This window comes from Gnatocerus cornutus, chromosome 9 (assembly GCF_029298725.1).
Source record: "Gnatocerus cornutus isolate USDA-ARS CGAHR chromosome 9, icGnaCorn1.1, whole genome shotgun sequence".
In the NCBI taxonomy this organism is placed as follows: Eukaryota; Metazoa; Arthropoda; class Insecta; order Coleoptera; family Tenebrionidae; genus Gnatocerus; species Gnatocerus cornutus.
Window position 1 is genome coordinate 13,423,501 of NC_142241.1, and position 24,306 is coordinate 13,447,806.

Sequence of the window (24,306 nt, forward strand, 5' to 3'; positions counted from 1 at the left end):
TGGCTGGTAAGTTATTTGATTATATATTTGACTACATTTATTTTATTTTCGACATTTTTTAGCTGGAAGAAGATTTGCTCCACAGAATATTGTGGATCCAGCAGAATTTTTAACGGAGGACCAAATTTTAAGGGAAGATCCCGATTTTGGTACGTTTGCGTTTGAAGGGAATTTGGAGGCCATCCAGTGGCTTGCACGGAGAAGGCTTTTAAAAAACACCTCCATATGTCCAACATGCCTAATCCAAATGTCATTTGTACAAAAACAAAAGACCAAAGATGGCTTCCAGTGGAAATGCAGACGATGTGGCAAATCCGGAAGCATCAGAGCTGACTCTTTTTTTTCTTATAGTCATTTATCTTTCGTACAAATTTTAAAAATGTTGTACGGTTGGTCACAAGACTATTTGCAAAAGCAAATTGCTCATGAGGCGAGGATCGGAAGAGGGGCCACACATTCGCGGGTGGATTGGTGCAATTTCTTCCGGGAAATTTGTGAACAGCACCTGGAAGAAAACCCGGAAGAAATTGGAGGATTAACAGAGGAAGGATTTTCTAAGGTAAATAGATATAATACTTATGCACATAGTACAAAAGTTTCATAATTATACAATAATCTCACATATTCCGTTTACAGGTCGTTGAAATAGACGAATCCAAATTTTTTCATCGTAAATACCACCGAGGCCAGTGGCGGGAAGGGCACTGGGTTTTCGGTGGTATAGAAAGGGGCAGTGGAAAGTGTTTTTTGGTGGAGGTGCCGGATAGGACTAGGAATACACTTCTAGCAATCATACAAAGGTTAATTACTACTTTAATAGAAGTAATAATAATATAATTGGTGTTAATACAAGCACATATTTAAAAAAAATATTAACCTAAAGGAGTGTCAATGAAAGCAAATTGTTTTTTATATTAATCGGACAAACTTTTTTTAAATTTTTTTTTAATATCAATAATATGTACCCACTTAGTTTTCAATTTGGATGTACTAGACACAAGTATTCACTTCCATTCTATTTGTAATAGCTAAATACGTATTTTATTTTGTTTTATTATAACGTATTACATATTACCAAAAACATATATTTTCAAAATTATTTTTCTTTCCCAGAATGGTCCTACCCGGCACCATCATCGTCACCGACGGCTGGAGGCCATATGCCACCATCGAAAGAGATCTTGGGAATATTTATGAACACCAGGTTATCATTCATGACGAAAACTTCGTAGACCCTTACAACCGGGAAATTCATACCCAAAATGTTGAAAATATGTGGATGCGTGCCAAACGCAAATTGCGGCGGCAATTTGGTACATCCCAGGTCCTTTTTACATCATATTTACATGAATTTATGTGGCGGAATAAATTTAGAGGCCAAAATATTTTTGGCCGTTTTATATTGTCTGTCAAAGATGCATATCCTCTAAATTAAATAAAATTTTTGAAGTGTTCTTATTTTTCAATTACCGATTTTACATTTAGACCTTTTCTACCATTTTCTTTTTGTCTGAAAATCATTTATAAAACGTTTTTTTTAAGGAAATTAAAAAACATCTCGATTTACAATTTGCAATTTGATTGTAAGCAAATTTCCTTAGTAATAGAACAATAAAGTATTATTTATTAATATCTCTAAGCTGTAGTCAAAGCAACATAATTTGAAATTGCAATACAATTTGTGGTACCGAAATGTTTTACGCTTGAGTTCTTATGATTGCAAAAAATGTGAAATTTTCACTTCCAAAATCTATTTCCATCTCCATCAACCGTTTCTACAACTTTGTTTATTTCGGCTAAAATAAGCAATAACAGCCTTCCAATTAGGCAACCCATTATAACCGCGATCCTCGTCCAAACAATTTGGCAACCATGGGAATGGTTCGGACTAAATCGCTGTTGCTCTACACATGCGCATTTCTCGGGGGGCGAAAACGCAACATTACCGTAAACACTATTAAACATGTTTAAACATTTATCTGTTTATTTTTAAACAAATTGTTGCCGAAGTTGTGCGAGCGCGGCCGACTGTGATAACTGCATAAAACAAATGCCGCTGTCCCGATTGCCGCATTGTCAAATCAGAAGTGAAAAAATTTCGGGCGGTGTTGGTCTTTTGTTCTGATAACCCCCACGATGTCTTTTCTCAAGGAGCCCGAATTGGTAGCAAAAGTGCAAAATTATTTTGGGGTTAGAACCATTCAAGAGCCCCCCAACAAAGACAAGCCCTACGTGATCACAAACAAATTCTGGTACTACTTGTTCGTCTTCGGGACTGCACTAGGAGACGAAGCCTTCTATTCCTCGTTTATCCCGTTTTGGTTCTGGAACATCGATGGGGCTGTGGGGCGCCGCGTTGTTCTCATTTGGACCATCGTTATGTATATTGGTAAGATTGATTTTAGTACCAACAGTGTGGTAACTGTGTTTCGCAGGTCAGGCGATTAAAGACATTTTGCGGTGGCCCCGCCCTGGGCCCCCTGTTGTTCGTCTACAGAATAAATGGTCGTTGGAGTACGGAATGCCCTCCACACATGCCATGGTGGCTGTGGCGTTTCCATTCTCCTTCTTATTGTGTACAGTCAGCCGGTACCAATACAACATTCCTTTGGGGCTGGTCATTGCGGTTTTATGGTGTTCTGTTATTTGCGTCAGTCGACTTTATCTGGGCATGCACTCAGTTCTGGTAATTATGTAATCACCTGATGATACTTGGAGAATCCATGAATCATTTTATTGCGGGAATTGATCGATAAGATCAATCAAATTCCTGCAATTCAAAAATTGGAACCAACCAGAAATGTGTTTATCTTGCGCTTATCAACTTTATATTACAATGGTTAGTTCATACTTATAATCAGCGTTATGGCTACTTAAAGTAAAGATAAACACGACTTCGGGATTTTACTGAAAGGAAGTAATTTCGTTGTAAAATTTAATTACCAAAACAAATACTGTGTGTATGACATAATTGGGGTCCTAATTGCACAAAGGGACATGACCACTACAGTAGTTGATTCTTAAATCTTGTAATTTATGACAGGCATCGGGAAAAATGATCAGCCGACTATCTCTGTCATAAATAATAAAATTTAGGAATCAAGTACTGTGGTGGTTTCGTCCCTTTGAGCAGTTAGGACCCCCATTAGGTCATAAACACGGCTACAGTAAATATTTTACAACTTTTCCAGGACATCGTCGTGGGCATCCTCCTCGCCGTGGCCATAATGACGCCCTTGGTCCCCATCGTCGACTACTTGGACAACTACTTCCTTACAGCCCCCACGTCTCCAGTTCTCCTTTTAGTAGCGTCAATCCTAATGATTGTTTACTACCCCAACAGCGGAAAGTGGACACCCACCAGGTACCCCCCATTTTCTCGACTCCCCAAACTAACCCACCCGTTTTTCCAGAGGTGATACCGCGATGATCCTCTCAGTCTGCGTGGGAATCCACATCGGCGCCTGGCTCAACTACCAACTCGGGATAATGACTTCTTCGGAGTTGACACCGCCTTACGCTATAATGTGGCCTTCATATACCATGCTCGGTTGTACGATTTTACGGACAATAATCGGTTTCGCCCTTGTCCTACTCACGAGAGCGATATCGAAAAGTGCGTCGTACAGTTTCATCTGCGCGCTCCTGCGACAGGACGCCGATGTTTTGAAGAAGTCTGTCAACTCGTTGAGCAACAAGCATAAGACTATTGTGGATTTGGGTTGTAAATACATCACGTGTGGTATGATCGGGTTCAACGCGCTTTATTTAATACCGCAATTGTTCAGGTATTTGAAAATCGAGAGACCCACGTTTTTTACGGAGATTTGATAGTGGATAGTTCGTTTTAGACGTGTATTTATTAATATTTAATCTGCTTATCATTGAGGGTTTATCGAGTGTTCATCTAAATTTGTTAGTTTAATTCAGACGCTGTCGGGATATATATGTAGTTACATAATCGTTTTCCCATTTCGTCATCGAATATTTCACAGATTTCCAACACATATAGAGGGGAAATTTATTTGAACACACGATATCGTTTCCGAGATTCTTCCGTAGCTGTAGTCTGTTGGGAATCTCACTGCTTTTGAGATCAAGTCGTTGGACAATCCACGCATCACCACATATCATCCCCGGGGCAAATATCCTTGGATATTCAATGAAATATCCAAACCCGGGCTTTATGCTCAAATCATACAATAAGTAGCGCGTTAAGCTTGTGATAACGAATTAACAACAATGCTAGTAGTACAAGTCATTTTTATATTTATAATCGATCTAGTTCTCTGAATTCAGCCGCCCACCAGCGGCATTGTTACTGTTAAAACCTGAAACAACAAATAAACGTTGATAATTCTTCGTACACGACTCACCTTTGTTGTCTTATCAAACGCTGACGTGCAGGAAGTTTGCCGGATAACGAAAGGTACAAAAATATCCAAGAGATAGTGTTTGGATGCTGACTCCACCACGATTCGATCTTCACCGATGTCCAAGAGGAGTTCTTTTGCGGAGATCTGAAAAGTTAATTAGAGTGGCGACTTTGCAGTTTTCTACGTCTTACGATGTCTGGAAATTGAAACTCTCCTATTAAACAATTGGGTTGTGCTTTCCTCCGAAACAATCGATACTCTGGAACTCTATTTTGCACCTCGCTGCTGGAAATCGTCTGAATTAACGGCTTCTGACTCCTAATTTCCTCCACCAACAACTCCGACCTCATTTTCTCATCAATTTCCCTCTGTTGGATCCTATGAACCTGCAACGTCCCGAACGCCTTTTTGTTCTTCAAAATGATTTTCTCATCGTGACAGATAACCCCGTGCTTTTCCCGCAACCCCTCCAACACTATCGTTATAAAAAAACTTTTAAACAACTCGCTCTGTTCGATTTTCTTGAGGAACGTGGGATGGATCGCGACGTCGGAGACTCGCGCTTCCTCTCCTTTATTGTCTTTTTCGGTACGGATGTCGCCGATGCTCATAGGGACACGATAATCGCATATTACGTCGGTGTTGAGGATTTCGGCGAGTTCTTTTTCCGTGATGTCCTTCGGGGGTGGAATGGAGTCGGTGTGGCAGATGTTGATGAAGAATTTCGTGTCCGCGCCGACTTCGCGGGTTTTGAGGCAGAAACCTTCAAAAAATAAGAGCGAATTTGATCGGTTTAGAGGTTTTAAGGCTTCAAACACTTGTTTAGGGTTTCTGTCACGCAATATTGCCAGTCAAAGTTCTTTCTTTCGCTAGTTTACAAGGTTTTTATAAATAGAGAAGAATCGCAGACAAAACGTTGTACGATACACGTGCAAAAAATCTCTGAATCACACCCGTGGCCTGTTTTAAACTAACCACTTATGCAAGAAAGACTGTTTTACCTTTTATCTTAAATAACTACACTTGATTATTGATTATTTCGTACAAGTTTTTTTCCAATTCGGCAATAAAAACGCTTAATTAAAGATAGGAGTTGATAATTTTTCCTCTCCATCGCAACAAAAAGACACAAAAGTGATATTATTTTATCACCAAACGCCTCGCTTCGCTCGGACTTCAAACTGGCATCTGCGACTGTTATGCCCTACTTTACATCCTTGGTACGTCAATAACTGACTAGATTCTCACTACAATAGCGCTGTAGTAGTGTTTACAATATTTTGAGGTCAACATCTATCATAGTGATAAAAACCACAATTTGTCCTCTTTCCAAAATTGTGGTAACGGTTCTATGCTTACAATTAAGTAATTTTCATCACGAAGCGGATGGATCTTTCAAGGACGATAATTTTCGACATCATCACCGTTACAGAAACGTAACTCACAACCGTGTCATTAATTATTTAGGCTCGGAATTTTGAAAGACTGAAAGACAGTTTTTCGGATCGATGCGAGTCTTGGCGACAATAAATCAATAGAAAAATGGGACATCAAACTAAAATTGTTTGAGTAATACATAGAAATTAAACTCCGACCACCTTGAACTGCAATGTAATTGTTATGATTATCAGTGAATCGGCTGCATCACCTTAAACTTCAAAACAACACATTTATGGGTTAATCGATCGCTATTTGATACGTTATCAACCCAACATTACAAGGCAGTTTGTACGTCACTGCTTGGAAAAACAGTTCGTTGGATAAACAGCCCCCTGTCAATTCTAGGCATGTAAATAACGCATTGGCGGCGTCCTTGGGCGCTGTTTTCCATTCATCGAATTTTTGAGCTGCATCTGTCGCAAGTTGCGTAATTCTTTATTGTTGTCAGTAACTGATAAAGCTCGTTTAAATAATTACAAGTATTTATAGTATTAATTGCACAACGTGGACTAAAGCCTTCATAAAGTAATTTGTTGATAGAGAAAGAATCGAGCAGATAGGATCAGTCAAGTGGTGACTCGCGGAAAGCGCGGTCGAAATTTCAATCTGCGGTTCGGAAAGTGAACAAGTGCAAACAGGTAATTTAAAACTACAATTCCGTTGCCCCCTTTCTATTTATTCTGACCTAGTTCTGTGGTAACTGAAGTCTCTTTTTCCAACTTTCACGTTACACCCAAAAAACGTTCATTAAATTTGTTTATAATCGAGGCGACCTTGAGGCACAGTTATGCAATTTATTTTTAATATAAAGGTGAAAGAAAGGATGTACATCTTCACGTCCCAAAGACCGGTGAAACAACATTCCTCGTGTTTTTTTAACGTTTTTCTTTGATTTCTTATCGTGCTGGGAGCGCCGCGTTTTCCGATATCAAGAGAACAATTAGAGGTAATTATCCAGTGATGTAAATCCGGATTCATCATCATTTTATTCATGGCCAGCGCAAAGAAGTCTTCGCAAAAAAACTATCTTCAGATTGTGTAATCGCGGTGACATGGAAAAACCTGATATTAACACAGATGGTACTCTTTCGTTATGTTTATCAATTTAATTGATTGTTTAGCCCATCAATAATTGATTAATTAACCTTGTTTGACCACCGTGACTCATGGGAGCTCTTATCACCACAAAATGTGGAGTTTGGGTGGTGATATCTTACCAGGAAACGGCTTCACTAACTTGGAGGGGTACTGTTCCCCGGGAGGTTGGAACATGCGGTTGAACTCCTCCTCCTGGGGGTCCCTCTGCAAAAAAACTCACATAACCTCAAAATGATAAAATCAGGTAAAACGTACCGCAAAAGACAAGTTCTTTTCCACGATCGTGGGGTCCACGTCTAGAAACACACCTTTCTTTGAATTACGCGAAGTCATTTTCGATTATCATCAAAACAAACTAAACAATAATATAACAGGCTGTCAAGTGTCAATTGCTGTTAACTGTCAAGTGTCAAATCTTTTGACAGTTGACAAAAAAATTAAGATCGCCCTGAAATTACTGATCGCCGAAAGTTTTTTTTTTACGAAATATCGATAAGATTTCCTTTGGGGAGTATTGAAATCCCGGGGGGCACTTTTCTGATTTTTTAAATTTTTTTCAGTTTTTCAACATCGCAGTGCGCAGTCGCAGTTCCCGGTAAAAAATGGCGGCGAGCACGATGGATAAATTCTGCGGCTCCGAATTTTGGGTAAGTTTGCCTTTTTTACTGGTTGTCTCCCCTTGGAATGATGTTTTTTACCCTTATTTCCACCCCTTGGGTCTGTTTTTATGGAAATTGCGGCCTGGGTGTTACACAAATAAAACAAGGTTACAGAGCGCCGGGGCTAACAGTATATTTGGTTTGGTTCCAAATCGTTGGTTTTTCTTCCCGAATATGTCCCTATTTTTGTACTTTTGTTTCGTTGCAGAACTCGACGCTGTCATGGCACACGGAAGATCCAGATGTAACCAAATGTTTTGAAAAGACAGTGCTGATTTGGATCCCTTGTGTTTTTTTGTGGACTTTTTCGAGTTTAGAAGTTTACTACATTTTACATAGTAAAAAACGCGATATACCGTGGAACTGGGTGAACGTATCAAAATTAGTAGGAACTGCAGTTTTGTTTGTGCTAACAGTTACTGACTTAGTGACTTCAATTAAATCAGGTTCTAGTACTTCAAGTGAGAGTGAGATTTACAATGTGGATATTTATACGCCTCTTATCAAGTTGTTATCTTTTGTAAGTATACCCTCGAATTGTTTAAATACAATTTTTATCTCTGCAAAGTCATGCAGATATGAAGATTTAAATTCTTCTGGTCACTTTTCACTCCTGTAACTATTTCAGGCTTTATCGTCGGTCCTGCTAGTGTATAATCGCAAATATGGCCTGTGTACTTCAGGATTACAGTTCCTGTTCTGGTTCCTTATGGCGCTGTGTGGGGCTTTCCAGTTCCGAACTGAAATTCGGGGCAACCGGGAAGACCTCCCGGAGTCCCAATACAGCTACATCAGTTACTTAATTTATTACCCGGTGGTTCTGGTGATGCTGTTCTTGAACTGCTTCGCCGACAGACCGCCGAGGCACAGCGAGTACCCGAAACTACAAGTGAGTGTTTTCGTCCAACTTCCCCCTTATTTCCTTGTTGTTTCGTTAAACTTTCCCTGATTTCCTTGAAATTTTGATCAACTTCCCCTTATTTCCTTGTTATTTTGTTAAACTTCCCCTGAATTCCTTGTGATTGCGTTCAAACTCTACTTATTTTCTTGTGATTTCGTCCAACTTCCCCTTATTTCTTTGTAATTTCGTCTAGTTTTTGTCCAACTACTATTTCTTTGCCATTTTATAAAACTTCCTCTGATTTCCTTGTGATTTCGTCCAACTTCTCCTTATTTGCTTGTGATTTCGTCCAACTTCTCCTTATTTCCTTGTGTTTTTGTCTAACTTCCCCCTTATTTTCTTGTTATTTCGTGAAACTTCCCTTGAATTCCTTGTAATTTTGTCTAGTTTTTGTCCAACTTCCTCTTATTATTGTGTCATTTCATAAACCTTCCCTTGATTTCCTTGAGATTTCGACCAACTTCCCCTTATATGCTTGTTATTTGGTAAAACTTCTCCTGATTTCCTATTGATTGCCCCCAATGTCTTAATGATTTTCCCTGATTTTCTATTGATTTCCCTGATTTCCAAACGACTTCTCCTGATTTCCTAAGACTGAACCTCTGATCTCTCAGAGAGGTTAACCCCTCGAATAAACGAATCTAATCTCTGATTTTAGAACCCGTGCCCTGAAGAAAACAGTAGTTTCCTCTCCCGTCTTCTTTTTTCATGGTTCGATCCGTTGGCGTTGCGAGGCTTCAGGAGACCTTTGGTGGACTCGGATCTCTGGGATATGAAACACGAAGATTCCGCCAGAGAGGTGGTGCCCATGTTCGAGAAGCACTGGCGCCGGGTGTTGCAGAAGTGCGAGAGGTATTTCGCTTGGCTTTGAATGCGCTTTTCTTAACACGCTGCCTCACCGCTTCCTTAACACACTTTCACCTCTGTCACGTGTTGTCCAACCCCCATTTTTACCTTTACAGGAACTCCCCTACCCAACAAACTCGCGCGTCTTATAAGTTAGACTCAGCACGTGTGGATATTGTCAACAGCTCCAGCAAGAAGAAGCAGGCGTCCATCTTACCGGCTCTCGTCAAAGCTTTCGGACCCACGTTCGTTTTCGGTGCCTTATTGAAGCTCATACAGGATTTACTCACCTTCGTGAGCCCGCAGATTTTGAAGTAAGTTGAAGAGTGGTCAAGTGTCAATTCTCTTGATTGTCTTGTAGTTTATTGATCAAGTTCGTGCGTGAGAACGAGGAGCAATGGAAAGGCTTCTTCTACGCTGGACTTCTCTTCGCCACCGCGACCATCCAGACCATCGTCCTCTCGCAGTACTTCAACCGCATGTTTCTCGTCGGAATGCGCATTCGCACAGCTCTCGTTTCGGCGATCTACAAAAAGTCACTCAGGGTGTCGAACAAAGCGCGCAAGGAGAGCACAGTCGGCGAAATCGTCAACTTGATGTCCGTCGACGCACAAAAATTTATCGATCTGATGGCCTACATCAACATGATTTGGTCCGCGCCACTACAAATCATCTTATCTTTATACTTCTTGTGGGACATTTTGGGTCCTTCGGTTTTAGCCGGATTAGCCGTCATGATCATCTTAATTCCAGTCAATGGATACATTGCGAACAAAGTCAAAGTTTTGCAGATCAAACAGATGAAGAACAAGGATGAGCGTGTGAAACTTATGAACGAAGTACTTAGTGGGATTAAAGTACTTAAGTTGTACGCCTGGGAGCCGAGTTTCGAGAAGCAGATTTTGAAAATTCGAGCCAAGGAGATACAGGTTTTGAAGGAAGCGGCGTACATGAATGCTGGGACGTCGTTTATATGGTCGTGTGCTCCGTTTTTGGTGAGTTTTCGGGGTTGATGGTTCAGTAACTGTGTTAAAAACGAGATGGACAGTTCCATTCGGGTTTTGTTTGATTTTTAATAAGTTCCTTGTATAGGTGTGTATACTCACCTTCGCAGTTTTCGTCTACAGCAGCAGTGACAACGTTTTGACCCCCGGAGTGGCTTTCGTATCGTTGTCTTTATTTAGCATAATGCGACTGCCAATGTCTTTGCTACCGATGTTGATAGTGTACTGTGTCGAGGTACTTACTGAAGTCGGCACCAAATGCCGTGTTTATGACTCATTTCCTTGTAATTTCTTCTAGTTTTTGTCCAAATTCTCCTTATTTCTTTGTCATTTCATAAAACCTCCCCTGATTTCCCTGAGATTTCGTCCAGCTTCCCCTTATTTGCTTGTGATTTCGTCCAACTTTCCCCTTATTTCCTTGTTATCGGGTGATCACTTTTACCGATGCCTGTCATAAATTACAAGATTTAAGAATCAACTACTATAGTGGTCTTGTCCCTTTGTGCAGTTAGAACCCCAATTGCGTCATAAACATGGTATTTGGTGGCGGCTACAGTACTATTGATTACACCTTGTAACATTTCAAAGCGTTTTAACATGGAGGTGTACTGGAACCATTAATCTAAAAATAATGTAACGATGTGGTGAAAGCCTGTTTGATTTATTTTTCATATGCATGCCCTAGGTATCACTAGTATCTTTCGGTACATATGTCCTGGTGGACGAAAATAACGTTCTTGATGCGAATAAGGCCTTTGTCTCTCTTTCTCTCTTCAATATACTAAGGTTTCCGCTGAGCATGTTGCCAATGATGATTTCAAACATGGTCCAAGTAAGCTATACATTTTATCACAATCGTAGCGAGGTTTACACGACGCCTCTAATTAACGCTCATTTTGTGTTATTAAAGTATCGTTAAGTTACCACACCTGCATCATCTCACGAGCGTGTGAACCTACTCTACATCGCTTTTTCCTTCAATTTCCTCTCACTCGATTATCACTACTTGTCGTCATTATTTCCACACTTCTTTAGGCGATGGTGTCAATCCAAAGAATCAACAAGTTTATGAACGCCGAAGAACTAGACCCCACGAGTGTCACTCATGACCCCGCTGAAAGTAAGCAACTCTCTACTTTACGTACAGTCAATAAAACTGTCTTTTTAGCCGCACCGCTGGTCATCGAAAACGGCGCGTTCAGTTGGGGCGACGATCCCGTTCTCAAAAACATTAATTTACGTCTGGAAAAGAACTCGCTAACTTCAGTGGTCGGTTCGGTGGGCTCCGGGAAAAGCAGTCTCGTCTCGGCTTTCTTAGGCGAGATGGACAAAACCGCCGGACGCGTCAACACCATTGGTTCGATAGCCTACGTGGCGCAACAAGCGTGGATCCAAAACGCGAGTCTCCGCGACAACATCCTCTTTGGAAAGTCGTACGACAAGACTCTATACGATAAAGTCGTCGCTGCTTGTGCCCTCAATCCGGACTTTGCCATGTTGCCGGGAGGTGACCAAACCGAAATTGGGGAAAAAGGCATTAATTTGTCAGGAGGGCAAAAACAGAGGGTTAGTTTAGCCCGAGCGGTGTATGCCGACTCGGATATTTACTTCCTGGATGATCCGTTGAGTGCCGTTGATAGCCACGTTGGCAAACATATTTTTGATCACGTTATCGGTCCGGAGGGGCTATTGAAGGGAAAAACGAGGATTTTGGTCACGCACGGCATCACTTACTTACCCCAAACTGATAAGATTGTGGTGTTGAAAGACGGGGAGATCTCAGAGTGCGGGACTTACCAACAGTTGTTAGACACCAAAGGAGCGTTTTCTGAGTTCTTGTTGCAACACATCAACGAAGTGGAGGAGGACGAAGGTGAGTTTCTTTGGATTCTTTCTAAATTTTCGAGTTTTTTCGTTTAGAACTCGACGTGTTGAAGACCCAACTCAGCGGCACCGCGGTGTCTGAAGAAATCAACAAGAAACTCTCACGCCACAGATCGCGAGTTTCGGAGTCACAGTCAGAGACAGGTTCCGACCAAGTGAGTCTGTCGCTCCAAAGACAGAAATCTGTTGAAAGCACGGATCGAAGCATCCGCCACCGGTCGAGTTCCGTCGAGGAATCGAAGAAGCTCCCGTTGAAAACCGACAAACTTATCGAAATCGAAAAGACAGAAACTGGGAGTGTTAAATGGGGTGTTTACAAGCATTACTTGAAGTCGATAGGATTGTTTTTGACCGTCGCCACGATTTTCTTGAATATGTTGTTCCAGGGGTTCAGCATCGGTTCGAATGTTTGGTTGAGTATGTGAGAAAAGTCGGTTTTGTTTGGAATTGAACGCTTTTTTTTAGGTGTTTGGTCGAATGATACGAAGATCACTGTTAATAACGTGACGGATACTGGGAAAAGAGATTTTTATCTCGGGATTTACGGTGCCTTAGGTTTAGGTCAAGGTGAGTTTAGGTTTCGGTGGAGAAGTAGAATCCCTTGATTAGACTTGCTGCTTTTTAATTTTTAGTTGCTGTAACGGCATGAATACGGTGGAGTCTATTTTATTTAGTTTAAATGAAATGGACTTCATGTCTGTGCATTTTTCTATGATTTCTGAATTAGCATTTTCTTATGTAAAACATCAGTTAACACTCTTGGTCATATTAACGCCTTGTAGGTATAACAACATTTGTAACGGCTCTGACGTATGCGTTAGGATTTATCCAGGCATCGATAAAAACCCATGAAACTTTATTGCATCATAGTTTTCATTGGCCACTAACAATGTTTGACACGACACCTCTAGGTCGCATCTTAAACAGGTTTTCCAATGATATTAACATTTTGGATAACGTGTTACCAATGACTCTTCAGTCCGCTATTAACGTATTGTTTACGGTAATAACAAAATCCATTTTAGCTTCGCTAAATCGTGTCCACGTTCCACTGTTAGCTTTAATTCGCTTCCTGCTTTTTGTGCTTTTTCGCACTTTTTTTTCATTTTGACATAATGTGATCTTGTGAGTTTTGTGATCGGTTTTCAGCTGTTGCCGTATTATTATCGGCGTTGACGTTGTACATCGGAGCGTTAAACGGAGCTCGAATACTCCACCACATGCTGCTGTCAAACATCTTTCGAGTTCCTTGTACGACATTTTTTGACGTGACTCCAGTTGGCCGCATTCTAAATCGATTTTCTAAAGATGTCGATACTTTGGACAACATATTGCCGATGACTCTCAGAGGATGGATCACTTGTTTCTTTTCGGTTTGTGACTTTTTTTAATACTGGGTGTCGTCAAAGCAGTTATATTGCGAGGCCAACATTTTCGCAGACAAAAACGAGACTTTCACACGTTTTTCTCGCTTCGTTCTTCAGTTGTTTTTGTTTTGAGCCCGTTAGATGCTTGAGACCCTTTGTGTTGCTTGTTTCTATGTAATAACAATTTTTCTAGCCATATCGATCTGTTCGTCGGAATTAAATCTGACGATTGCGTCTCTGAACGCCGCCTCTGAAATTCATAAAGGTCTCCTGCTTAATATTTTTCGACAGCCGATGAGCTTTTTCGAACTCGTTCCCATCGGCAGAATTCTCAGTCGGTTTTCGAAAGATCTCAGCGGGCTTGACGAGGAACTGCCTTTCAATTGTTACGAGGTCATTGAGAGTAGTTGTATCGTAAGTGTTTCCTTGCGCTCAACAGCAGTTATATTTAAATGGGATACGACCAGTTCGGCCCCGACGGTTTGTCCCTCACCAATTCGTCCCGGGCTCTTTCGTCCCTAATGCAATTTGTCCCCAGTTTCATTCATCCCGGTGTGATCTTTGATAACAATTGAAGAATGTGATTTACATAATTTTACTTAAAATTGATATCTGCAACACAAGGTAGAATGACTACAATTGTTGCTAGACCCTATGCAGATAATAAATTACGAAAAACCGATTACATCTTTATTACATGTGACCGCAAATACGTGCAGTTAATGCTTTTTTCAGAGACAAATTTTCAAGGGGACGAATTGACCGGGGCCAAACTGTCCGCAAATCTATTTAAATACCAATTTTACTTCTTTTTTTTTTCAGTTAACCCCGACTTTTTTTGTACAAAGCACGCTTTTAACACTTCTTGCTGTTGCTATAATTGCTTACAGTAGGCAATAAGCTTCGAGGTCTGCGCCGAGAGTTCCCCGACTAACTTCACTCCGATTGAACTAAAATTGAAATTTCAGCTTTCGTTGCAATGTTTGAGGATCTGGCGCCTCGGTTAGGTTGTTGCTCTGCCTCCATACTGTTGCACGAGTCATTAGTGAGGGGCGTTTTGCGAGCTCCGCTGTTGTTCTTTGATACCACACCTCTTGGACGTATTTTGGGCCGATTTTCTCGAGACGTCGAAGTCATGGATAGTGTTTTACCTTGGGGCATAAGCGATGGAGTTTATTGCCTGTTTGAGGTATTATTCAAATTTGCACAGCACCACCACCAGGGAAACCTCTCTCACCCTTTTCCTTTTTATTTTTGTTTTTGTCTGAGGGAAAATGTTGTGCAATGTACAATTTAAATATAACTGCTTCGCTTCACGCTGCAAACCTTCAATCCGAACACCATCATAATCTTTTAAAAATTTTAGGTTTTGGGCACTCTTGTCGTTATCAGTTACACGACGCCAATTTTCGTCAGCGTTATCGTACCTATCGGAATTTTGTACTATTTCATTCAGAGATTCTACGTGGCGACCTCTCGACAGTTGAAACGTTTAGAATCAGTGTCGCGCTCCCCCATTTACTCCCACTTTGGAGAGACCATCACTGGCGTACAAGCAATCCGAGCGTTTCGAGAACAAGACCGCTTCATCAGAGAATCTGAAAACAAAGTCGACGTGAATCAAGTGTGCTACTACCCGAGCATCATCTCAAACAGATGGCTTGCCGTGCGGTTGGAAATGATGGGCAACTTGATTATTTTCTTCGCGGCTCTGTTTGCTGTCCTTGGGAAAGACCAAGACGCGGGATTGGTTGGGTTGTCCGTGACGTACTCGTTGCAGGTAAGAGCGACCAATCGTGACTCGTGGGCGGGGCTATCCCCTCCTTCACCAAACGAGTATATAAGCACAGTTCGGGACATTTTCGGTTGTAGATCACTCAAACTCTCAACTGGTTGGTTCGTATGACCTCCGACGTGGAAACCAACATCGTCGCCGTCGAAAGAATCAAAGAATACGGCGAAGCCCCCCAGGAAGCCGCTTGGGAAGTGCCCAATAAAGCCCCATCGACGGCCTGGCCAGAGAATGGAACCGTCGAATTTAATAAATATGCAGTTAGATATCGACCAGGGCTGGACTTGGTGCTTAAAGGCGTCAATTTTAGTGTGAGAGGGGGAGAAAAAGTCGGAATTGTAGGGAGGACGGGCGCTGGCAAGTCCAGTCTCACCTTAGCCTTGTTTAGGTGAGTCCCTTTCATTAATTAACGATTTTCTAAAAACGAAATCGCAGGATTATCGAGGCTGCCGAAGGAGAAATCCTCATCGACGGCGTGAACATCGCCGGCTTAGGCTTGCATACTCTGCGGTCTCGTCTCACCATCATCCCCCAAGACGCCGTCTTGTTCTCGGGGTCTTTAAGGATGAACTTAGATCCCTTCGACAAACACACCGATGATGAAGTGTGGAGGGCGCTGGAACACGCCCACTTAAAATCCTTCGTCAAAGGTAGAAACTCCTTTTTTATTAGCTCAATTTTGACAAAATTCTTGTAGGTTTGACGGCGGGGTTGCATCACGAAGTCAACGAAGGTGGCGAGAACTTGTCCGTGGGTCAACGTCAACTCATTTGTTTAAGTCGCGCCTTGTTGCGGAAAACAAAAGTGTTGATTTTGGACGAAGCCACCGCCGCTGTGGACTTGGAGACCGACGATCTGATCCAGAGGACCATCAGAACGGAGTTCAAAGATTGTACGGTTCTTACAATAGCGCATAGGTTAAATACGATAATGGACTCGGATAGAGTCATTGTCTTAGATCAAGGTAAAATAGTGGAGTTCGACTCCCCGGCCAATCTGCTTAAGCAACAGTCAATATTTTACAATATGTGCAAAGATGCAGGGTTAGCTTAAGTTTAAAGTTTCTGTAAATAGAATTTTCGTTTTTTGTTGTCAGTTTTGTATTGTCAATGTGTTCAAAAGTAGGACAGGTTTACAGATTGTTTAATGTTCATTGCACTGTGAATTATTAGTTTTTACAGTTGGTACTTTGCGTTTAATGGTTTGAAAACAGAATTTTGTATTTTTGTACTTAGTTTATTTTATTATTATTACCCTTGCCTTATAAAGTGAATTTACATTTTTCTGAAAATTGTGATCTTATTATAAAATAGGAACAAAACTTTTTGCAATCATGCAAATTGTGAAGCTGTAGATTGTTACGTGTAGTGTCACTTATTCTATGGTACTCATACAGTATTTTTGTCGTTGCGTTATTGAAATTGATCAGAGTTTTATTGTTCACTATTTTTAATCTTATTAATTGTACTGTAACTTTTTATAATTATAAGTACTGTTCTTAACAATTTCTTTTATTTATAAATCGTACATTATGTAACAAGTTGTCAGAGTAGTTTATAAACGTGTTACATACTATACATTTTCTACGACCTCGAATGCGAAACTTCAGTGGCGCCATCTTTTGCCTATGGCGAAAAGCGCCACTTGAGTCACAGGTGATGCGATGTGTTTAAAATATTATCGCCATTTTAAATATGGGGTAGAAAACGGAGGTTTTTAATAAAATACAAAGTTTATTTATCAGCATTTAGTTCCTTGGAGGATTTCTGCAGTTGATCAATCACCTGCTCTAACATTTCAAGATCAACTTCAAAATTCACAGAATTTCTCTCCATTTTATCATCGCCTCCGTTTTTCAAACAATGCAGATCAACTTGAGCCAGCGACTCTCTCACAGACGCCAATTTAGAATTCCCCAAAACCCATTTCAATTTCCAATCGATATTTTCCACCAAGTTATAGCCGGCGTTGACCAATTTCTCCTTCGCGAGCGCTTGAAAAATATCATCTTTCCTAATTTCGAAACATTTCCTTATTTCCTCTTCGATGTTACCCCCAACATTGATGTGAAAATCCGAATTCTCGCTGATAACACTTTGCCGCCAAATTTTTTGAATGTTGCGTTTGACAGTATTAAAATCCTCAATCGTCCACTCGATGTCGCTGTTGTAGTTATTGAAGTTCGCTTGTTTTATTCCAACGAGATCGTCGACGCAGTCGTGCAAAAACTAAAATTTTAATTTCGTTAATTTCTACGTTTTTCGGAGCGAATTTTATTCATTACTTGTTGTAAAACTGGAGAATTCGCTATTTTTAGTAAGGAATCGACGGAGTCGGCCATAATCATCCGCGCGCACTGTTTTACCGACCGGGACTGTCATTCTCTGACGCTTGACAGCGTGTTATGGAACGGCGTCTTCTCAAAAATTAGTTTCAGGCTACAATGGCAGAGTATCTGGCTTCAATTTTCGGTACCGAAAAAGACAAGTAAGTCGTTGTAATGTTACTTCTTTAGTTAACCTCTATTTGTAGAGTAAACTGTTCGTTTTACTTCAAAATCGGAGCCTGCCGACATGGAGACCGATGTTCCAGAATCCACAACAAACCGACGTTTTCCCAAACCTGTCTCCTACAAAACCTTTACGTAAATCCGCAAAACTCCGCAAAATCTGCCGACGGCAGTCACTGTAAGTACCCCCGTTAATTCCGAGCCCCCTTAACTTTCACTTTTCAGTGGTGGCCAACGTCTCCGACGAGGAGATGCAGGAGCATTACGACAACTTCTTTGAAGACGTCTTCGTGGAGTGTGAGGACAAATACGGGGAAATCGAGGAGATGAACGTGTGCGACAACTTGGGGGACCACCTCGTTGGAAATGTTTATATTAAAGTAATTCTAACGTTCGTTTGTTTCCTCTAATTGTTTGTACAGTTTAGACGCGAAGAAGACGCCGAGAGGGCTGTGAATGATTTGAATAACCGTTGGTTCGGGGGGCGACCAGTTTACGCCGAATTGAGCCCCGTGACCGACTTCAGGGAGGCTTGCTGTCGCCAGTACGAAATGGGGGAGTGCACCCGCTCTGGATTTTGCAACTTCATGCATTTGAAGCCGATTTCACGCGAGTTGCGGAGGTGAGTTGTTTTCGACCAATGAGCAGCCACTGTCGGAACATGTGACGGTGGGGGCTGGAATCATCCATTACGCCACGAGGGCGATAAATGTCGTTTTTTCACCCGACAAGAATTTTCCAATAACGAAACTAAAAAATTGAAGGTTTCAGAGTTCTTGAAGATGATAACTGCATTTCATGGCGCGATTTGATTTGATCATTTTCTGAGAAAATAGAGCCAGGATTAGTGGCCATCACGGAAATGAAGCAGTTCTTAAAAGTTATAAAAACGATTTGATTAAGTCACATCAGCACTTCTCTGTAACGTCGAATGACAGTTACGATTGCGACAACTTCATATTTTACTCGTTCGCTTTTGAAGTTTATCGTTGGTTTGGCGCAGATCGTCTCCGTTTCGTTCATTAATTGGCTCATGGGCGCTTTAAGAAAAACTACGCCTAGTCTGAGTCTCGGTAAAAAGTGAGTAAAAAACAACGAAATACCACAACTAGCGCTGAAAGTTGTGGATTTTACGGGAGTGTGAAATACCCAATCAGCACGTGTTTTTCACAATGCTATTCCGATGACACCCCTGCGTGCGGTTAATTTAATTTTTGGTAACGTAAGATGTCCGAAACTACAGAACTAAATTATTAAAGGTCATCGCTTGTAGGAAAAGCGCGCTCCTGACACTATTTCTAATATTCATGAGGATTATAGAAGTTGCTTCGCTCGTTCTATAAACTTCCATATTCATATGGGAGACGCTGACTTCGCGAAGTAATTAACTTTTTTTTTCCTTGAAAAAGGTTAAATACGATTCAAATAAGTGTGACGTTGGCAATTTGGGCCAAAGTGCAAAACCCGGAAAGCCAATAAATAGGTGTGATATGACTTTTAAAGCCCATTGTGCCCTGTTTACGACGCATTAACATTTCATCATAGCGGCGCGCATATTTATTGATGCCCACATTAAGATATTACTATTGATACTCAATATAATGAACGTGTTGTCATTCATGAAATGTTCAATTAAATTAAAAGGATGTTGACAGTTTTGATATTAAAGTGAAGGTAATTCATCATCCATTCTCATCAATTAATTCGTTATTAGAAAAGCTCTGGTAATTGTTTCAGATATTTGTATTCGCGAAGGAAATCCGGCCGCAGGCGCTCCAGATCACGCTCTCCAAGAAGACGTTCCCGTTCGAGGGAAAGAAAGTCGCGTTCACCACGCCATCGCTCTGGGCGAAGTGGCAGATATTGAATCAATCATTTTTGATGTATTCCGTGGATAATCTATTCATTATTTGTCAGTAGGATTAAGGCTTCATTTTCTATTTTTAAGTTGACATAAATCACTTGTAGGATGTTATAATGGAATATAAATTTTCATTTCAAAGCGTTGTTGTGAAACATGGCGCCCTTATTGCACTGTCCGATTTTTCCCGTTCCTTTGATCCTTTCAGTTTTTATCACGGGTTGACGTAAATACGAATGTCTAATTAGATGTTGCTAGAAAAACTAAAAGCACGGTGGATGTAATTAACGAGGTTTCTTCAAAGCGAGCTTGTCTATGTTTTCTTTGCTGTCGCTAAACTCATACTGCAACTACATAACATTGTTGGGAAATTAATAAACTCCGTGGGTTGTAAGGTTTTCATATTTTATATTACGCTCCATCAGGTCCGGACTCAGATAATCTTGAACAATGATTTTTTATTTTCCTTTACTTTTCATTGTATTGCTCATAACTCAGTTATTTGAGGACCGATCTTAACGACTCTTACCTTTCTGGATTCTACGTGAAATTCTGCGTAAAATACTTTAATTTTGTTTCATAAATAAGCGAGATATCGCCCGTGTCTGAATTAGAGACCAAAAAGTTCCATACAGAAAAAATCAAAATTCAAAATTTCGGCTCAAAAACGCGTTTTTAGTGATTTTCAAATCGATCCCGGGCGCCATCTCGACTTTTATTTTACAAATATGTTCGAGTCCTGACCAGTTGGAGCAAATCGGGCTTTGCATTCAGAATCAGGAGAAAAAATTCTAGAGATGACTCGGACTGACTAATATTTTCTCCTCGAATTTGTCGACTTCCAAGAGCTTTATTTATAAATTGCATAAAAATGCAAACAAGGTGCAGTTTACAAAGGATTACGCTTCCTCACTGCATTTCCTCGTCCAGAGAATCGTAAAAATCCTCTTCGTAATCCAGCCGAGCGAATGTATTTTGTAAAATTATTATCTCGAGCCTTCTTACCCTTGTAAACGTGCATTGTTACACAAATAATGGAAGTTTTATTTAGGGAAAAAATGGGGAAATGTTTCGGGCGAACGCAACTTTCCAGTGCGCAAATTAAACAGTATGTGAGACGTCGCTTATTTTTAGTTACTTTCCGGAATAAAGCTCTGATGGATTTATCTTTTCCGAAAGTTTGGTACGGGGCGAATCCATTTCTTTATTTACTTGAAATTGTCGGTTTCAATGTAGTTAATTTTAAATTGCCTTTCTTTTGAAACTACTAACAACGATCGGGAAACAAGGGAAAGTTTCCCGACTCGACAGTCTATTATTTCCAGTTGATAATACGAGTAAACTCGGGATAATTTATAAAATAAAGTGTCACTGTTTGTGCTTTGAAATGATAAGAATTCCAGGTAAATTTATGTGGAGCTTGATTATTATTATCTCGAAATGTTGCACAATTTATGATGTAAACTTGCCCAATTATATACAGGGCGAAAAATGTCAACGGCGAAATGTCGCCGTCTCTTAATTAAACCTCCCCTTTGTGCCCCTTCAGCATTTTATATTTTAATAATCACGGCACGCGACGAATTTTCCAATATCAAGGAATTTCCATTCATTTTCTTTACTTTCTCTCTCCGGTGTAAATATTTTTTCAGCGCCGAGATTCTTTTGTACGAAACGATCCAGCAATCTAACAAATAAAATTAGAAAGGGCGCCACCCAACGAGAAATTCCTCTCAGTCACTGATACCGTCATCGGCCGCAAAGTTTAGCTTCCTCCATTTTAAAGTTTCCCCGGAGCGTGTCTGATTCCGGGAAGGGAGACGTGTTTGCGTAGGGCGACTGTCTGTTTCTATTGTATGAAGCGCAAACTTTGCTTCCCCTTTGAGTTCTCACACATCGCTTAACATAAGTTGGATTTATTTCGAATTATTTGCTTTTTACTCGCACGGTACTGACCAATATGGGGGGGAAATGTAACAAACGGCGGCTCATATGGGGAGGGACAGCGAAATGGGTAATGTTGCGACGTTTTATCGCAATCAAATTACTACACCAGAGATACTGGAGGGAAATTAGCACCCTACAGATGGGGCGGGTTATACCGCATGATCCATAAAATTTTTCATCGCGAGGTGCTGGGAAAGCGAAATGTGAGACATATGGCGTTGTGTCAACTATGGAATTGTTTATTGTGCGAAATTACAACATTACATCTTAGCAGACTCAACACAATCTAAGAAACATTCTAAGAGAATGCACAATTCTCGAGTAAAATCCTTTTCGAACCTTCAAAATTTTGGCCCTCTAATTCAGTTATTTGTTGACGGACAAGAAAAATTATGGTAGTTTTGGATTCAGCGGGAAATTCTCTGTAAAATGAGCCCATGTAGCTCAAATTTCTTTAACAAATAAACGAGATATCGAACGAAATAGATTTTCAAGGGGTGTTTTTAGGGACGCTGCTTCAGGGCGACAACGACGTTTAGTACCTTTGAGGTATACATCGATCGAAAAAGCAGCTTGAGATCTATGAACTGGTCAAATCTCATATAGATAGGGCAAGTAGTTTACGAGGGGCGATTAAATAGCGAAAAATTGTAAATTTTTCAGCGATTGAGTCGCAAAATTTTTTTGCCCAAAAAAATGGCCACCGAATTTTCGATTCTAAAGTAAAATGACCCGAGAAAATCGGTGGTGAAAACCGTTTCTCAAAATCTTTCATAGTTTCGTAGATATTGGGCTTTCAAAATTTTCCAACTCAAAATTCAATATCCGAAACTTTGATCGCTCATAACTCAGTTTCTGGGCCGATTTTAACGAATCTCACCTTTTTGGTAATGCACAATTTTGAGAAAATTAATTTAAAACACAAGAAAACTGTTGAAATTATACAGGGTGATTTTTTTAAAGCTTTTATTAACTTTTATTGCCTTTCAATTTCAGTTAGTTTTTCAATTTTGATAATTTTTTTTAAATATTTTTTTGTAAAAGTAGAACATATTACACATTTCTGATTCAAGAAAATTAATATCTTCCAAATTATGAAAAAAAAAATATGTTCCAATTTAAAATAAGAAAGTTGAGTATCGACCAAAAGATACCAAAACATTTAGAAAAATTTTAAAATCATCAGTTTATGGTAAATTAAAAACCATTTAATTTGTTTTTAAAATTTTTGAAATCGGTTTATAAATAAAAATGCTACAACGCCTGCCGTTTTTAAAAAATCACCCTGTAGAAAACTATAAAAAAGAGAATATACAGAAAATTGGTCAATGAACAAAAGGCGATTATTTACGAAAGAGTTTCTTGTCACGTATTTTTCATTTGGATGTAAATTGGTTCGTTTGCCGCAGAGAAATGTTATATTACAAAACTACTTAACCAGATTCAGTTAAAATACAGTTTATTGTGTGTTTTTGCCTATTTGAATGTTGTATGCTTCATTTTTATGCTTGCACAAAGAAAATCTATTGTAAAGTTTTTACCTCAGGAAACAGACAGCATAAACCAAGGCATTGTATAAAATAATTTTAAGAAAGATATAAACTACGAGAACCGTCATTTTGTGTTTTATCTTCCCCTGCACTTAGATGCAAGCCAATTCTTTTCTGTGGTAGAAACAGTAAAAATTTAAAATTCAAAGTATCGTCCTCATGAAATTACGAATCTAAAATCACAAGGTGCTCCGAGCGAATTTTTTCCATAGTCTCATGCTCAATTGAATTTGAGAAGGTTCTCGATTTGTCCTTCTCGCCATAAATCGTCTGCAACAGCTGTCACAACCACCGCATACATTTTTCGTTTGTTTTCGATATTTTAATCTGTCCCGGAGCACGGAAAGTCGGCCGCTTATCTTTAGCAAAGTGACAGCGAACGCCCGGATTACGGTGTAATAAAATTAATCACATTTCGAGGTAAAATCGTGAGGCGGTGGCGGCCATCTCATCCGATTTACAATTTGCGCAAATGAACCTTTTTGTGTCGGTCGTATTTTGCGGGGAATTCGTATAAGTAATAAATAATAAGGACGAAATGGAGACGAAAATGGTGGCGAAGGCCCTCGCGCTTGATTTCACTCCCCTTAAACTAGGGAGTTTTATTACGCTTTTAAAGGCTTTCATCATATAAATATTGTCTTATAAAAGCCCCTCGTGAGCGGACGCCCTCACTATTGTTACCTAGACGTACGTTCTGGAAACGATTTATCAGCCAACTCCTTGGATTTATTGACCGCTTCACTTTCAACTTGTTTATATTTGGCCTTCTTGAGCTTAATTTATTATGTACGAATGCTTTACACCGTTTTTCTCTTGTTCTTTTAATTGAAGTTGTAAAGCAATTTGTTTCCAGAAGCTTAATTTTGTTTATTCAGTTAACGAGCTTTTTAAATTGCCACGATCTGAGCGCCATTCCGAGCTTCATTGGGTGACACCGGAATTGTCTTTGGCGGAGACGGTTTTTCCTTCCGATTCCATTTTAATTCACCTGCTTCAATTACACCGAATACGCTCGCAAATTCCATTTCTTCCTAATCGTATTTTAACTAGACTCATTTATTATTTCTCC

The 24,306-nt window shown here is 40.1% G+C and overlaps 5 protein-coding genes across 11 annotated transcripts; 3 read left to right on the forward strand and 2 right to left on the reverse strand.

Annotated features, from left to right (window-relative positions):
• Positions 1-1,953: 1,953 nt before the first annotated feature.
• LOC148168991 (sphingosine-1-phosphate phosphatase 1-like) lies at positions 1,954-4,371 on the forward strand. Its single transcript, XM_088045750.1, has 4 exons — positions 1,954-2,389; positions 2,436-2,686; positions 3,192-3,364; positions 3,414-4,371. Exons 1-4 carry the CDS (start codon positions 2,137-2,139, stop codon positions 3,829-3,831), a joined length of 1,095 nt encoding a protein of 364 aa, XP_087901876.1. The 5' UTR covers positions 1,954-2,136; the 3' UTR covers positions 3,832-4,371.
• Pih1D1 (PIH1 domain containing 1) lies at positions 4,247-7,335 on the reverse strand. Its single transcript, XM_088045751.1, has 5 exons — positions 7,170-7,335; positions 7,034-7,118; positions 4,568-5,139; positions 4,377-4,520; positions 4,247-4,331 (listed from the first exon to the last, which is right to left on the reverse strand). Exons 1-5 carry the CDS (start codon positions 7,245-7,247, stop codon positions 4,296-4,298), a joined length of 915 nt encoding a protein of 304 aa, XP_087901877.1. The 5' UTR covers positions 7,248-7,335; the 3' UTR covers positions 4,247-4,295.
• MRP (Multidrug-Resistance like Protein 1) lies at positions 6,249-16,872 on the forward strand. Of its 7 annotated transcripts, none has more exons than XM_088045747.1 (17): positions 6,249-6,454; positions 7,475-7,561; positions 7,782-8,093; positions 8,202-8,462; positions 9,133-9,326; positions 9,437-9,634; positions 9,682-10,315; positions 11,010-11,156; positions 11,360-11,444; positions 11,493-12,197; positions 12,245-12,625; positions 12,674-12,775; positions 13,769-13,989; positions 14,942-15,355; positions 15,448-15,755; positions 15,803-16,017; positions 16,065-16,872. In XM_088045747.1, the coding sequence occupies exons 2-17, from the start codon at positions 7,517-7,519 to the stop codon at positions 16,418-16,420; spliced, it is 4,578 nt and encodes a 1,525-aa protein (XP_087901873.1). In that variant the 5' UTR covers positions 6,249-6,454; positions 7,475-7,516; the 3' UTR covers positions 16,421-16,872. The 7 variants fall into 7 exon arrangements, with proteins under 7 accessions (XP_087901873.1, XP_087901871.1, XP_087901872.1 ...); XM_088045745.1 differs by lacking the exon at positions 13,769-13,989 and adding an exon at positions 12,991-13,211 and having other exon boundaries at positions 6,250-6,454; XM_088045746.1 differs by lacking the exon at positions 13,769-13,989 and adding an exon at positions 14,544-14,764 and having other exon boundaries at positions 6,250-6,454.
• Positions 16,873-17,080: 208 nt separating this feature from the next.
• Positions 17,081-17,736, reverse strand: LOC148168994 (COMM domain-containing protein 8-like). The gene is made up of 2 exons (XM_088045753.1): positions 17,652-17,736; positions 17,081-17,595 (listed from the first exon to the last, which is right to left on the reverse strand). Exons 1-2 carry the CDS (start codon positions 17,712-17,714, stop codon positions 17,101-17,103), a joined length of 558 nt encoding a protein of 185 aa, XP_087901879.1. The 5' UTR covers positions 17,715-17,736; the 3' UTR covers positions 17,081-17,100.
• On the forward strand, positions 17,712-19,878 carry U2af38 (U2 small nuclear riboprotein auxiliary factor 38). Its single transcript, XM_088045752.1, has 5 exons — positions 17,712-17,854; positions 17,900-18,054; positions 18,102-18,256; positions 18,299-18,498; positions 19,614-19,878. Exons 1-5 carry the CDS (start codon positions 17,811-17,813, stop codon positions 19,741-19,743), a joined length of 684 nt encoding a protein of 227 aa, XP_087901878.1. The 5' UTR covers positions 17,712-17,810; the 3' UTR covers positions 19,744-19,878.
• The last annotated feature ends 4,428 nt before the right edge of the window (positions 19,879-24,306 follow it).

Coding starts and splice junctions, on each gene's coding strand:
- LOC148168991 (XM_088045750.1), top strand. CDS start 2,137: ATGTCTTTTCTCAAGGAGCCCGAATTGGTAGCAAAAGTGCAAAATTAT. Junction 2,687..3,191: donor TGGGCATGCACTCAGTTCTG/GTAATTATGTAA, acceptor CAACTTTTCCAG/GACATCGTCGTGGGCATCCT. Junction 3,365..3,413: donor GGAAAGTGGACACCCACCAG/GTACCCCCCATT, acceptor CCGTTTTTCCAG/AGGTGATACCGCGATGATCC.
- Pih1D1 (XM_088045751.1), bottom strand. CDS start 7,247: ATGACTTCGCGTAATTCAAAGAAAGGTGTGTTTCTAGACGTGGACCCC. Junction 5,140..7,033: donor GTTAGTGAAGCCGTTTCCTG/GTAAGATATCAC, acceptor TATTTTTTGAAG/GTTTCTGCCTCAAAACCCGC. Junction 4,332..4,376: donor CGTTTGATAAGACAACAAAG/GTGAGTCGTGTA, acceptor TTGTTGTTTCAG/GTTTTAACAGTAACAATGCC.
- MRP (XM_088045742.1), top strand. CDS start 7,517: ATGGCGGCGAGCACGATGGATAAATTCTGCGGCTCCGAATTTTGG. Junction 10,316..11,009: donor GGTCGTGTGCTCCGTTTTTG/GTGAGTTTTCGG, acceptor TGCATGCCCTAG/GTATCACTAGTATCTTTCGG. Junction 15,756..15,802: donor CTCACCTTAGCCTTGTTTAG/GTGAGTCCCTTT, acceptor ACGAAATCGCAG/GATTATCGAGGCTGCCGAAG.
- LOC148168994 (XM_088045753.1), bottom strand. CDS start 17,714: ATGATTATGGCCGACTCCGTCGATTCCTTACTAAAAATAGCGAATTCT. Junction 17,596..17,651: donor ATTCTCCAGTTTTACAACAA/GTAATGAATAAA, acceptor TTAAAATTTTAG/TTTTTGCACGACTGCGTCGA.
- U2af38 (XM_088045752.1), top strand. CDS start 17,811: ATGGCAGAGTATCTGGCTTCAATTTTCGGTACCGAAAAAGACAA. Junction 17,855..17,899: donor TTCGGTACCGAAAAAGACAA/GTAAGTCGTTGT, acceptor CTCTATTTGTAG/AGTAAACTGTTCGTTTTACT. Junction 18,499..19,613: donor ATTTCACGCGAGTTGCGGAG/GTGAGTTGTTTT, acceptor TAATTGTTTCAG/ATATTTGTATTCGCGAAGGA.